General features: G+C 48.9%; 1 protein-coding gene across 1 annotated transcript; it reads right to left on the bottom strand.

The window, feature by feature from the left end:
- Positions 1-11944: 11944 nt before the first annotated feature.
- LOC100353893 (olfactory receptor 8G5-like) lies at positions 11945-12949 on the bottom strand. Its single transcript, XM_008267132.5, has one exon. It carries the CDS (start codon positions 12878-12880, stop codon positions 11945-11947), a length of 936 nt encoding a protein of 311 aa, XP_008265354.4. The 5' UTR covers positions 12881-12949.
- Between the last annotated feature and the right edge of the window lie 532 nt (positions 12950-13481).

Genomic DNA, 13481 nt, shown 5'->3' with positions numbered 1-13481 from the left:
ATTTCCTACATATATACAAGAGGTAAAAAGTAAAAAAAAATTAATTTTTTTTAAAAATGACAACAGAAACCACAGCAGGAAAGGGAGGGTTAATTAAAAGATAAAAGGGGGGTCAGAAACCCCGAGTGGGCGCCCTAGCCTTGCGGCCCCCCGGGAGGAGCGGAATAAAAAGTGTACGCGAGGCTTTTCCTGCGGTTTATTGTCAGGGGCTCTCAGCTCTGCTGCTGGCCGCGCCCCGCGCTCCCGCCGGGCCTCCGCGCCGCGTCCACTCCTGGTAGTGAGTTAAAGCTCCTGACGGTGCGCGGCCCGACCCGGACCAGCCCTGGCCCCGGCCCCCGCCCGGCCCGGCCCGGCCCGCGCTAGGAAAAGATATGGATGGCCTGCGTGGCCGGCGTGGGGCACGCGGGCACTCGGGCGCGCTGGTGCCGCAGGTGCGCACGGCCCAGTCCCTGCAGAAGAGGTTGTGGCCGCAGGGCACCAACGTCGCCACGCCCTCGCCCTGGGCGCACACCTCGCAATCGCCCGCCGCAGCGGCGGGAGCCGGGGCCGCGGCCCCCGAGGACGAGGACGCGGACGCAGAGGAAGCCGGGCCGGCGCGGCAGGCTTGCGGCTGTTGTCGCAGGCGCCAGAGCCCGTCGTAGGGGCTGGCGGGGCCTGGGGCCGGCCCGGGAGCGCCCCCGCGGCTGCTCGTGTAGAACGGCTGGGAGGCGCCTTGGCCTAGAGGCTGGCCGCCGTCCCCAGCAGGTCCAGGCACAAGTCCAGGCGGTTGGCTTGGAAGTCGCTGTCGGCGCCCGCGTCCGGGAGCGCGCGCGTACGCAGCGTGATGTGCGCCTCGATCTCCTCGCACGAGCGGTCCACGTTCTCGGGCATGCCCGTGACAGTCAACACGGGCCCCTGTCGCACCCCGGCGTCACGATGTACGTGTGCGTCTGCTGTTGGATGCGCTTGATGGTGGCGCCCTTGGGCCCCACCACCAGCCCCACCACGCGGTAGGGCACGCGCACTTGGATGGTGGTCTGTCCCGGCAGGTGGGGCGGGCCCCGGGACAGCGCCATGCAGTCAGCCGGCCTTGCTGCGCGTGGCGCGGATCAGCGAGAAGTGCTCGGCGGCCGACAGGATCTCGCGCTTGGCAGTGTCCACGTCCTCCTTGCGGCCGGTCACGGTGAACCTGGGCTCCTCGCCGCGCACTGGCGTCTTGATGTACCTGTTGGGCTTGGCGTGCAGGGCCTTGAACTTACACCCTGCGGGGCGAGGGAAGACTGCAGGGGGGGGGGGGGTGTCGCAGGGGTGCCGGCCACTGCCCAGCCCCCGCGGGCCGCTCCTGGCCGTGGCCCCAGCTTCTTCTTCTGTGCCCCGAGCTGTGGTCAGCCTGCCATGCAAGGCCTCTGCTGTCCCTGCCTTACCTCCGCCCCCTCCAAACGCGGGGTCCAGTGCCCAAGGAGGGGAGGGACTAGGCTCCAGGGCCAGGCCTGGGGCCCAGCTGAGAGCCCCCGAGCCACCTGCGCCCTACCCGGGTTCCAGCCCAGCAGCTTCCTGCTAATGCAGGCCTCCAAGGCAGCAAAAGCAGGCGCCAGGGACCACTGGGGTGCCCAGGACCCTCCTCCGTAGCCGGGCGCGGGAGCACAGCCCTGCCCACACCCCTGCTCAGGTTCCCATGGTGCAGACCCCACAAGTCGCTCAGCCAGGGCGGCCCCAGGCCCATGCTCGGCACCCCCCACGCCAGATCAGGGTGCCCCGGCTCCCGCCCAGCTCCCCTCGGCCCGGCCCTCCCCACCTACTGCCGCTGGGGGAGGCAGACTGAGCTGGGACTGGGTGTACAGAGCCCCCTGGGGAGGGTAACACTGTTGCTAATGTTGGGGGGGGGGGGGACCAAATCAGCTGCCTCAGCACTTCTGACAGCCAGTCCCAGGGACTGGGGCCAGGCAGGAGGCTGGGGTGTGGCAGCCAAGGATCTGGGGGTGGCAGGTGCAGAATCCACCCCAGGAGGAGGCAGCGGCCCCCAGCTGGGCTCTGCACATCGCCAGTGGATCTCCTGGGAGGCAGCGAGGGTGCACCTGGCAGCCAACCACACCCCAGCCGCCGCTTCCTCCCAGCCTGGGGCTGCCCAGAGCCAGCCTGGCGAGGGTCCCGGTGGGGGTCTTCATCTACCTTGTCCCTGCTATGTGCGATGATCTCCCCGCCCCCCCCCCAACTCAGACCCCTCCGCATTCCCCTGTGCTGTGCTGCAGCCTGGTGCTGCCTCCTACAGGAAGCCCATCTTGACTGCAGAGCTGAGTCCACACTTCTCCAAGCTCCTCCTCACTCTCCTGCGCTGTGCTCTGGGGAGTTCCTGGACGGGCTCTCCTGTGCCTCAGTTTCTTCACCCATAGACAGGGAGCGGCCCCACAGGCTGGGGAGGGCCACTCACCCCACTGCAGCCCCAAGTGCTGGCTCTAGGCAGACCCTGCAGCGGGAGGTGGCACCAAGCCCTGGCTCCCATGGACCCCCAGGTCACAGGTGTCAGGGCGGGGGCGCCCCCTCCCCGGAATGGCTGCGGGACCTCAGGAGAGTGGGGGGTGTGCAGCCATTGCCCCTCGGCTGGGCGCTCCCGTCTCTGCCCCTGCTTGGGCTCTGACCTCAGAAGTCCACGTGGTGGGGGAGGGCAGGAGAGAGGCAGAGGCCCAGGAGCAGGTGGGTGGCCCACAGGTGCCGTCCCCAGAGGGACCCACGTAGGGGAGGGGCGCCAGACTGGGGTCCACTGTGTGGGCAAGACGAGGTCCTCCGCCCCCGACAGCAGCACAGTCACCCCCATCCACTCCATCACTCACTCACTCATCTCTTCCACCTGTCCATCTGTCCAGCTCTCTCCCCCTCCCTGCCTGGATCTTTCCTGAGAGCCAGCTGGGAGACGGCCCCTGGAGTGGCGCTGCAGTGCCCCCCCCCCCCCCCGGTGACCAAGCAAGCACTGGCCCTGGTCCCTGTTTCCGGGGGCCTGCAGGGTGTGGGAAGGGAGTGGCCGTGCAGTCACACCCACAGCACAGGAGCCTCGCAGTCCAGCTGGGGGACGCCCCTGCAGCCTTTCAGGGTTCAGATCCCAGCCCTGCTTCCCCAGGCTCTGGCCCTGTCCATCACATCCCAGGTTCCTCCTCCCCACCAGGACCCGGGAGCCAGAGGCCCAGCACACAGGAGCTGGGGGCCAGCACAACGGGGTGGGGCCCAGCACACAGTAGGGCTGCACTCCGGGAGGGGACGCCTGCCCCCCCCAGGACAGCTCCCAGGCCTCAGGAGAACACACAGGGCTGGTGAACCGCCAGGCCACGCCCCAGCACCCCAGAACCACTCTGGGCTGGAAGACGGAGGTGCAGGGGCCAGCTAGGGGTGCCAAGGACGGGGCTGGCACTGGGTCTGTGCAGCGTCAGTCGGGCGCGGGGCCCAGGCCAGGGTCTCTCTCCCACCCTCCCTGCACACACGGGGGAAGCTCAGGGGGACCCCAGGGTGGGGCGCAGGGTGCACGTCCCCAAGAAGACAGCAGGCAGGGCTGTGGCACATGGAAGCTGCCTGCCAGTTCTACAGCCGAGCCCCTACCATAGGCACCGGGGGCCAGCGGTGAGCCGTGACCCGGCCCCCCGAGACGGAGCCCACCTGTCCAGCCGCTCTCTGCCAGCCCCCACCACCAGGCAGTGCCGGGACCGCTGCCCTCACAGAGGTCTGGATGACCCCTGTGTCCCCATGCTGCCCTGGGACACAGGGTGGAGTCGCACCACAATCCAGGCCTGCCACTCCCACTGGAGAAGACAGGGCCCCCAGCCGCGCCACGCCTGCTCCGCCCTGTGACCAGGCAGAGGACACAGGGGCCAGTCAGGGCCCGAGAAGCCAGGGCGCTGGCGGCCGCTGCCCCTCCCACCAGAGCATCCCTGGGGCCTCACTTGGTGGCATGCAGGACAGCAACAGGTGACCTGGCCACTCTGGCCAACCACGCCTCTCTCTGCCTCCTGCTTCTGATCATTTTGTCCCCTCCTCCCTCTCTCTCCCTTTTTTTCTTTTACAACTTTCATACTGGGATGTATAACTAGGATTAGTATGCTAAGGTTTGTGGTGGCTAGAGTAGATGGGAAATGTGAACAGATGGGCAATGTTAGCAGAGAGATGCAAATTCGTAGAAAGAGTGAAACTGAAATGTTAAAAATAAAAATATCATTGTGCAAATAAACAGTGCCTATGATAGTGTATTCATAGATTGCACACAGCTGAGGTAAGAATCTCTGAGACTGAGTATATCTCAATAAAGACCTCCAAACTGAAAGCCACCAGGAATATAAAACAAATGCACAGAACAGAATATCCCAGAACTGTGGGACAATTTTGGAAGCTGCACAATGGAAATGCTAGGGAGAGAAGAATGAGATAAAGGAGCAGAGAAATGTTAAAATAGTAATGACTGAGAATTTCACAGAAATAATGTCATCCATGAAACCACAGATCTTGGAACTCAGTAAACTCTAAGCCAGATAAATTGTAAAAACAAACATCAAAACACATTAGTAAATGATTCACTGACATATCATAATCCAAAGTACTGAAAAATTAAATGCAAAGAAAAATTATGGGGGCAGGTGTTCATCTTAGACATTAAGTTACCAAGTTTTGGGTGTGAGGCTGCATTGTAGCATAATGATTAAAGCTGCCCTCTATGTGCCAGCACCCCATATGGGTGCCAGTGCCTGTTCCAGCTGCTCCACTTCAGATCCAGCTCCCTGTCAATAGTCTGGGAAAAGCCGCAGGAGCTGACCCAAGCGTTTGGGCCTCTGACTACCATGTGGGAGACTTAGATGAAGCTCCTGGCTCTTTGCTTCAGCCAGGCCCAGCACGGGCTGTTGTGGCCATCTGGAGAATGAAACAGCAGATGGAAGAAAGCAAATGTCTGTGAACACAAACTTTACACGCTTAACAAAAAATAACTCAAAATGGGTTATAAACCTGTATGCTAAGTGCAAAGCACGCCCAAACACCTTGATTTTGGTGTTTTCTTTTTAGATAAAACAACAAATTCATGATCCATGGAAGAATTAATTGATGAGCTGGATGTTTTAATCAAAACATTTCTGCCCTGCAAAAGATTGTGTTAAGGGTTTGACACTGTGGTGAAGTGGATTAAGCATTCCCCTGCGGCACCAGCATCCCATCTGGGCACCTATTTGAGCACCAGCTGCTCCACTTCCAATCCAGCTCCTTGCTGATGGCCTGGAAAAGCAGTGGAAGATGGATCACGTGCTCAGGCCCCTCCATCCTTGTGGGAGACCTGGAGGAAGCTCCTGGCTCCCAGCTTCAGATCAGTGCAGCTCTGGTCGTTGATGACATTTGAGAAGTGAACCAGTGGGTGGAAGACCTCTCCCTGTACCTCCCTCTGTCTGTAACTCTGCCTCTCAGTAAATAAATAAATAAAAATATTTAAAAAGAAAGTGTCAGGAGAATCAAACTACAAGCTACAGTCTTGGAGGAAATATTTGCAAAAGATAATATCTGATATCTGATAATGGACTGTTATCCAAAATATACCTAAAATTCTTAAATCTCAACAATAAGAAAATAAATGACACAGTTAAAAAGTGGACCAAAGAACTTAACATAAGACTCAGTAGAGGAAACATGCAGACATAAAGTAGCATGTGAACGATTCTGTTCATCTTATGTCATCAGAGAAATGCAAATAAAAACAGCAATAGGAAACCATTACATAGCTACTTGAGTAGTTACAATCCATAACATTAGCCAAAACGAAAGATAGGATGTGCAGCAACAGGAACTCTCATTGATTGCTGGTTGGGTGGTAAAACAGTACAACTACTTCGGAAGGCAGTTTGTCCCAAAACTAAAATATACTCACCATATGATCCAGCAATTGCACTCTTGATATTTACCCAAAGGAGTCAAAAACTGATGTCTATACCAAAACCTACACATGGACGTTTATAGCAGCTTTTTCCATAACTGCCAAAACTTGGAAACAAATGAAGAGATAAACAAACCATTTTACATGCCAACTGTGGGGTATTATTCAATACTAAAGATAAAATAAGCACTTTTGAATCTTATTCAACACTAAAGACGAAATGAACCATGAAGCCACAAAAAATGCAGGAAACTTAAATGTGTATAACTAAGTGAAATGAAGTAAATTGAAAAGGCTACATACAATATGATTCCAAATCTATGACATTATGGAAAAGGGAACATTATAAGGAAGTAAATAGATAAGTAATTGCCAAGGGTTAGAGAGGAGGAAGAGATGAAGTAGTGGAACATGGGATTTTTCAAGCAGTGAGATTATTCTTCATGGTACTAATGACGGATCTACCTCTTTGGACATTCCCTTAAGCCATGGAATGTACAACATCAAGAGTGAACCCTAATGTAAACTCCAGGCATTGGTGACAATGATGTATCAATGCTGTTTCATCAACTGTTACAAGTGTACCAGTCTTGTGGGGAGACTACCCATGTGCAGGGATAGAGGGTACATGGGAAATCATTGTACCTTCCACTGAATTGTGCTATGAGTCTGAAACTGATATAAAAAAGTAAAACCTCTTAAACACAAAAAGCAATTAGAGTTATTCTCAAGTGTCATATAATCAGTAAAATTAATGCTTCTCTCTCTTTTTTAAAATGAATTATTCATTTGAAAGTCAGTTACAGAGAGAGAGGAGACACAGAGAAAAATCTTCCATATACGGGTTCACTCCCTAGATGGCCACAAACAGGAGTCAAAAGCTTTTTCCTGGTCTCCCATGTCGTTAGCAGGGGCCCAAGAACTTGGGTCATCTCCCGCTGCTTTTCCAGCAGGAAACTGGATCAGAAGTGGAGCAGCTGGAGCATAAACCAGTGCCTATATGAGGTGCCAGCATCACAGATGGCAGCCTTACCTGATATGCCATAAGACCAGCCCTTTCATGTTCCCCTTTGGGGTCTAATGCCTTGATGGTGATAGCAACTTCATTGTGTAAGCCCTGAACCATACTTGGCTTGCCATACACACTAATGCAGCTTTGCTTTGGAACTTTGTTCTTTCATTATTTTTGGTGTTCAAAACTCAGATTACAATGATTCACATTTGTTTTTCTAGAATATACTGAAGTTGCCTGTAAAAATTAAGCAAATGCTTAATTTGGCTTAACAAAGCCCAAAACTGAGAAGGATGAAGGAAATCACTAAATTTGAGTGATGATAATAAAATAATTCTTGGTATTTATAAAAAATTCCACCCAGGAAACCAAAACAGGAGATATGAGCATAGGTATAGTTGTAATATTCTCTGAATATACTCTTACCCTGTAAGTTGGCACGCCACATATCTGATCCCAGTTTCATTTTTCACTCTTCTTTATAAAGGTTCAGAGTATGACATCCTTGAGAGAATGATTTAGAATGCAACTGACAGGTGGTTTGGAAGAGGCTAGGACAGTGGAGGAGATACACAGTGCTTGCATAGAGAAGAAAGGCTACTTGCACAGGCTGTGTCATGGAAACTAAGCAGGAGAAGGGCCTCTACGTGACATTGACATTTGAATTTTGGAAGCCATTAGGAAGGATATTTAACTAACTTTGGCTTCAAACCCAGCCCAAATGACTGCATAGATGCTGCACCACTAGGTGGAGAAATGAGGTAGCTGGAGAAAACTCCATGGCAATGATAATTTGGACCTGCGGACAAATGACCTAGAGGTCATCAGCACTTTATTTGTCATGGGTCCAATAGTCTTGTAGTTTATGAGCAAGAGCATCAGTCTTTTCCTGCTCATCATGAAGTTTCTCAGTCAAGTAGGTAAACTTCTTAATCAGTTCTTCCAGGATGGACTTGAGATGCATTTTTTCACTTTTCAAAATTTTAATTATTTTTAACATAGTCAATTTGTAGATACAAGTCTAAGAACATAATGATATTCTCCCCTCCCAGCCTCTTACCCTCCTTCCTTCTGTCTTCCTTTTTTTTTTTAATTTTTGAGATAACATAATTCAAATTTACATTACAGTAAAATAAGAAGGGAAACAAGTAAAAGCAAAAAGACCCTAGTTTAGTAGGAATGTGGCAATAGCCATAAATAATAATTGAATATATACATGATATGAGGCGTAAAGAGAAGATTTAGAACGGAGATAAGAGAAGACTTAGACACAAGGAATCTCCTCCCACTTTCTTGAACACTCACAGAAGTGGTAGAGATCCTAAATAATGTCTAGCTCAAACATGATGTTAAGTGGCCATTTGGACTGGTTGTCATGGTCAGACATGGGCCATGCCCGATTACGAAGAAATAAGAAGCAATAGCGTTTGAAATCTGGGGCCAATTTGAGAGCAATAAGATTATTTAGGGAGGGCTGGTGCTGTGGTTCAGTGGGTTAATGCCCTGGCCTGAAGTGCCGGCATCCCATATGGGTGCCGGTTCGAGACCTGGCTGCTCCACTTCTGATCCAACTCTCTGCTATGGCCTGGGAAAGCAGTGGAAGTTGGCCCAAGTCCTTGGGCCCCTGCACCTGGAAGAGGCTTTGGATCTGCACAGCTCCAGCCATTGCAGCCAATTGGGGAGTGAACCAGCAGATGGAAGACCTCTCTCTCTCTCTCTGCCTCACTTTTCTCTGTGTAACTCTGACTTTCAAATAAAAATTAAATAAATCTTTAAAACAAAAGATTATTTAGGTGATGCTCCAAGAGGAGTGTCAGACAGACCGCAGGAGGAGGAAGCTCCCATAGCGACCTGAGGGGTCAGACTGGCAGGTAGCAGGTATCCCTGAGATCATGGCAGTCTGATGAGGAGAGTAAGGGAGCAGGGAGTGAGATCATCACTGGCATCCACTATCATTTGAGGTGTAAAGCCCAAAGGAGTTGTGGTGCCTGGTACCAGGACTTCAAGACAAAGCAGAGTGAAACCACAACCCGAGTAGAGGCCTCAGTGGGAGAATTAGCCATTTCCGATCTTAGCTCAGGATTTGGAGGTTGATGTGTGAACAGGAATCATAGAGCATTTGTTGATGAAGAAGGAGGTCTGGGGGTGGTTTTGTGGTTGGTAGGAGTACAGGATCCCAAACCAGCTCAGATTCCCAAGGGGAGAGCAAGGTTGGTGGGAAAGCCTGGGTCCAAGTCACAGCACCAATGATAGGCCACCACAAAACACACCAAACTCCAGAGTAAAAGGAAAGGTTTTATCTGGAGGTGGAGCGACAAGCTGGAGAGAGAGGGTGAGGGAGAGAGCCTGTGTGGAAAAACAGGTCTTATTATAGCCTTGCAGAGAAAAGGAAGTGGGAGCAGTGAATCCTGTTAGGGTTGGAGTTGACACTTGTGGTTGGGCCATTTGGTCACCTGACTCTTAGTAAGCCAGGCTGGACTTAGGAACTGAAACTTATTCTGGAAGACCAAAACTTATTGGACAAGATGGCAGCTGGGTTATAGTCTGAAATGGTGCCCAAGGTTTAAGATGCCGCCTCAGAGAAGATGGTGTTTGTTTCAGGAACAGAAATTATATGCTATTATTAAATTTTTCAATACATGTAAAGCTGTGCAAAAATATAAAGTTAATTTAACAGTATGAAAAAATCACAGTACATACTTAAAGTTGAATTCCACTGATGCAAGTACAGAACTAACAAATGTATATGAGGCTGAAGTGAAAGATAGTCAGGGAATGTAAAGTGGAATATTGAAAGTATCAAGTACATTTGTCATTCAATATTATTTGAATTAATACTCTGCATTCTGTTAGAACACATGTCAATTCAGTAAAGCCATATTAAAAGAATAAATATTGACTTATGATCACAAGTAGTGCCTTCTATGAAGAAAAGGAAGCAGTATGTGAGAGACATACCAGAGGGATGGTGTATAAAGTAAACTAGTTGAATTCTTTTTCAGTTACTATAGTCATTAAATGGATATTTTCCTGATTACATTCTGGCACATTTTACATTGGTTATCCAGCGTTACATTTGTAATACCAAATTAGCCAATAATTGGGTTTATTTTAGAGAAATCATTTAACTCAGCTTCAAGTGAATCCACCATGGACTGTCACTAGAGTTTTTGGTGACTCAGAACAATCAAGTCCATGACTGATGTGGAAATCCTTACCATTTCTGTTTGGTACAATTACTGCACTATATTAATCATTTTTAGATATCCTGGGAACACTAGCTCATTCTTCCCTCTAGTTACAGGCTTAGATGATTTAGAAATTAAATAATCAGAGGTCAGTGAATAAACATAAAGGTAAAGTAAGTTGTATAAACTAGAAATCAACCAGAGAAAGTTAACCACTTCCATGGAAGGAAGGAGGAAGGGAAGCAAGGAAGAGAGGAAGCAAGAAAAAATACTCACTAGTGGCAGAACCGATCTAAATCTGTGTTTCAAAGATGTTTCCCATACAGCATTATGGGAGAAGTTATTTAATGCACTGGGTATGGATCTAGACCGCTTTTTGGAGCCCTAGTCATCACTGAAGTATATTACTTGTTATGTTGACCCATTATATTTCAAATCTCTGTTTAACATATTTTGTCTCTTATTCTCTTTTCCAGAATAAAATATGGATTAGACTTGCTTAAAGAGCCTTTTGGTTGCCAGATGTAATGATTTAGGTAATGCAATAGGCACAAGTGTATCATATCTGCACCAGGATTTTCATCTGAAGGAGCACAGTGATAATATTTCTAAACCTTTGTATAGAGGCAGTTAAGGATGCCATTAGTTATCTTATATATTTTAAAAGAATTCTCCAAGCACAGTATAATGGAATTGAACAGAAGGCAAGCAAAAGGCTGCATACACCATTTGAAGAAGTTGATGGGTGATAATTGTGTAGGATGCTTACTGGTTTTCATGTAAATATTTTAAAAAGGTGAGTAAATATTAAATAATTTTCAAAAGTCTACCAGAAAGCAAACGGTTGTCTAAGTGCTGGAGATGTGGCACTGAGCCTTATTTCAGAGGAAACTTCATGGGCATTATAGTCCAGCGCAAAAGTGGACAAGAAGCAGGCAATTAAAAGCTAAAAAGATAAATGGCAAAGCAGTGGTATTAGGTTGGCAAATCACAATGCATGCACAACTGTAGATCAGATTTTATAGTTATGATTAGGTTTTTAATGTAAGAAATACAGGAAATAGTCTAAAAATTAAAGTGTGCAAGGGTATATGGTGGAGTTTTTTTTTTCTAAATTAGAACTGTGTAAAATGCTAACGATTGCAGGCATGCTGTTGATATTTTATGCTGTTTTTGCAGTGTATAGAAGAAAATAAATTATTGATCATTGTTTGAAGTCAATATTTTTATTATGTTGCAGATTTTATGTAAGTCATTTGCATGGAAAAATGGGAAAGACAAAGGGGTTGGTGTTAGTGGGTTCATGTACATGTCTCATTATTATCATTTCAACTAATCTGTGTCGCAATGATACATGGGATAGAAAACCAAAAGGAGAATGGCATTAATGCTCTGGGAGGGGCTGGTGCTGTGGCGCAGTAGGTTAATCATCCACCTGCAGCACTGCCATCTTACATGGGCTCTGGTTTTACTCCTGGCTGCTCCTCTTCCGATCCATCTCTCTCTCTGCTGTAGCCTGGAAAAGCAATAGAAGGTGAGCCCAAGTCCTTGGGCCCCTGTACATGAGTGGGAGACCTGGAAGAAGCTCCTGGCTCCTGATTCATATCAGCTCAACTCCAGCAATTGCGGCCACTTAGGGAGTGAACCAACAGATGGAAGACCTTTCTCTCTGTCTCTCCCTCTCACTGTCTGTAACTCTACTTCTCTAACAAATAAATAAGATCTTTTAAAAAATGCTTTGGGAATAAGAAATGATGTCAACAGAATTCTACCAAATGAAGGGAAACATTGACTGGTAGACTAAAATGAAATACATTAATTCCTACAATGCAATCACCAATACTTAGATCTAAGGAAATAGTCACATGACTCCTTTCACAGGAATTTTCCTCTTTCTCGCATTTTTTTCAGGGCAATATGAACATCCTTATTTCTCAGGCTGTAGATCAGAGGGTTCAGCATGGGCACAACAACAGTATAAAATACAGATGACACTTTTCCTTGATCCATGGAGCTGAGAGATGATGGATTCAGATACATGAATGCAGCAGAACCAAAGAAAACAGCAACGGCTGAAATGTGGGAGCTGCAAGTGCTGAAGGCTTTGGTCCTGCCTTGAGTGGAACGAATACGAAGGATGCTCGCAATGATTAGGGTGTAGGAGATAAGGATGGCCAGGCTGGGGGTAAGGATGTTAATTCCACTAAAGATGAGAATCAGCAATTCATTGGCATAAGTACTAGAACAAGAGAGCTTTAGGATGGAGATAAGATCACAGAAATAATGGTTGACTACATTCAATTTGCAGAAATAGATTCTAAACATGCAGCCTGTATAAACTGATGCACAAACCACACTTATAGTATACACCCCTACAATCAGGGAAAAACAGACCTTATGGGACATGTTGACATTGTAAAGCAAGGGGCTACAGATGGCAACATAACGGTCATAGGCCATTGCAGCCAACATGTAACACTCTGCTACAGCAAAAACCAGGAAGAAATAGAGCTGAGTCATGCACTCAGGGTAGGAGATGGTGTTCTTCTGTGCCACAAAGTTCACCAGCATTTTGGGGGTAATGACAGTGGATTGACAGAGATCAATGAAGGACAGACTGCTGAGGAGATAGTACATGGGGGTGTGCAGGTGGCAACTGAGCCCAATGAGTATGATCATGCCCAGGTTGCCCACCACAGTGACCACATAGATTCCCAGGAATAGGAGCAAGAGGGGCAGCTGCAGCTCTGGCTGTTCTGTGAGCCCAGCCAGGATGAACTCTGTCACCGTGGAATGATTTCCTGCTGCCATTGTTTCTGGTCACTTCCTGATGGGGCGAGAGAAGAATATGGTTATTGGTGAGACTTTGTTGCTATTTTGTTTTTTTGTTTGTTTGTTTGTTTTTGACAGGCAGAGTGGACAGTGAGAGAGAGACAGAGAGAAAGGTCTTCCTTTGCCGGTGGTTCACCCTCCAATGGCCGCCGCGGCCGGCGCACCACGCTGATCCGATGGCAGGAGCCAGGAGCCAGGTGCTTTACCTGGTCTCCCATGGGGTGCAGGGCCCAAGCACCTGGGCCATCCTCCACTGCACTCCCTGGCCACAGCAGAGAGCTGGCCTGGAAGAGGGGCAACCGGGACAGAATCCGGTGCCCGGACCAGGACTAGAACCCGATGTGCCGGCGCCACTAGGCGGAGGATTAGCCTAGTGAGCCGCGGCGCCAGCCCTGTTGCTATTTTGTTTTAGAGAAGGGCATCCCTTTTCCCCAATCCTTATGATCATTTAATAATGGATCAATTTATCACAGTAGAAATGATGTCAGTTTAATAACAATTTAGCCTTATTTTTCAAACACAATAACTTTAACTTATATAAAAATATTTTGTCCATGTATTTAGTACTGTAATGATTTAC

This window comes from Oryctolagus cuniculus, chromosome 1, assembly GCF_051225735.1.
Source record: "Oryctolagus cuniculus isolate XC-2025 breed Fujian yellow rabbit chromosome 1, ASM5122573v1, whole genome shotgun sequence".
NCBI lineage: Eukaryota > Metazoa > Chordata > Mammalia > Lagomorpha > Leporidae > Oryctolagus > Oryctolagus cuniculus.
This window is presented reverse-complemented; position numbering and strand designations above follow the sequence as displayed.

Excerpts from the sequence above, each read along its gene's own strand:
- LOC100353893 (XM_008267132.5), bottom strand. The coding sequence starts at position 12,880 with ATGGCAGCAGGAAATCATTCCACGGTGACAGAGTTCATCCTGGCTGGG.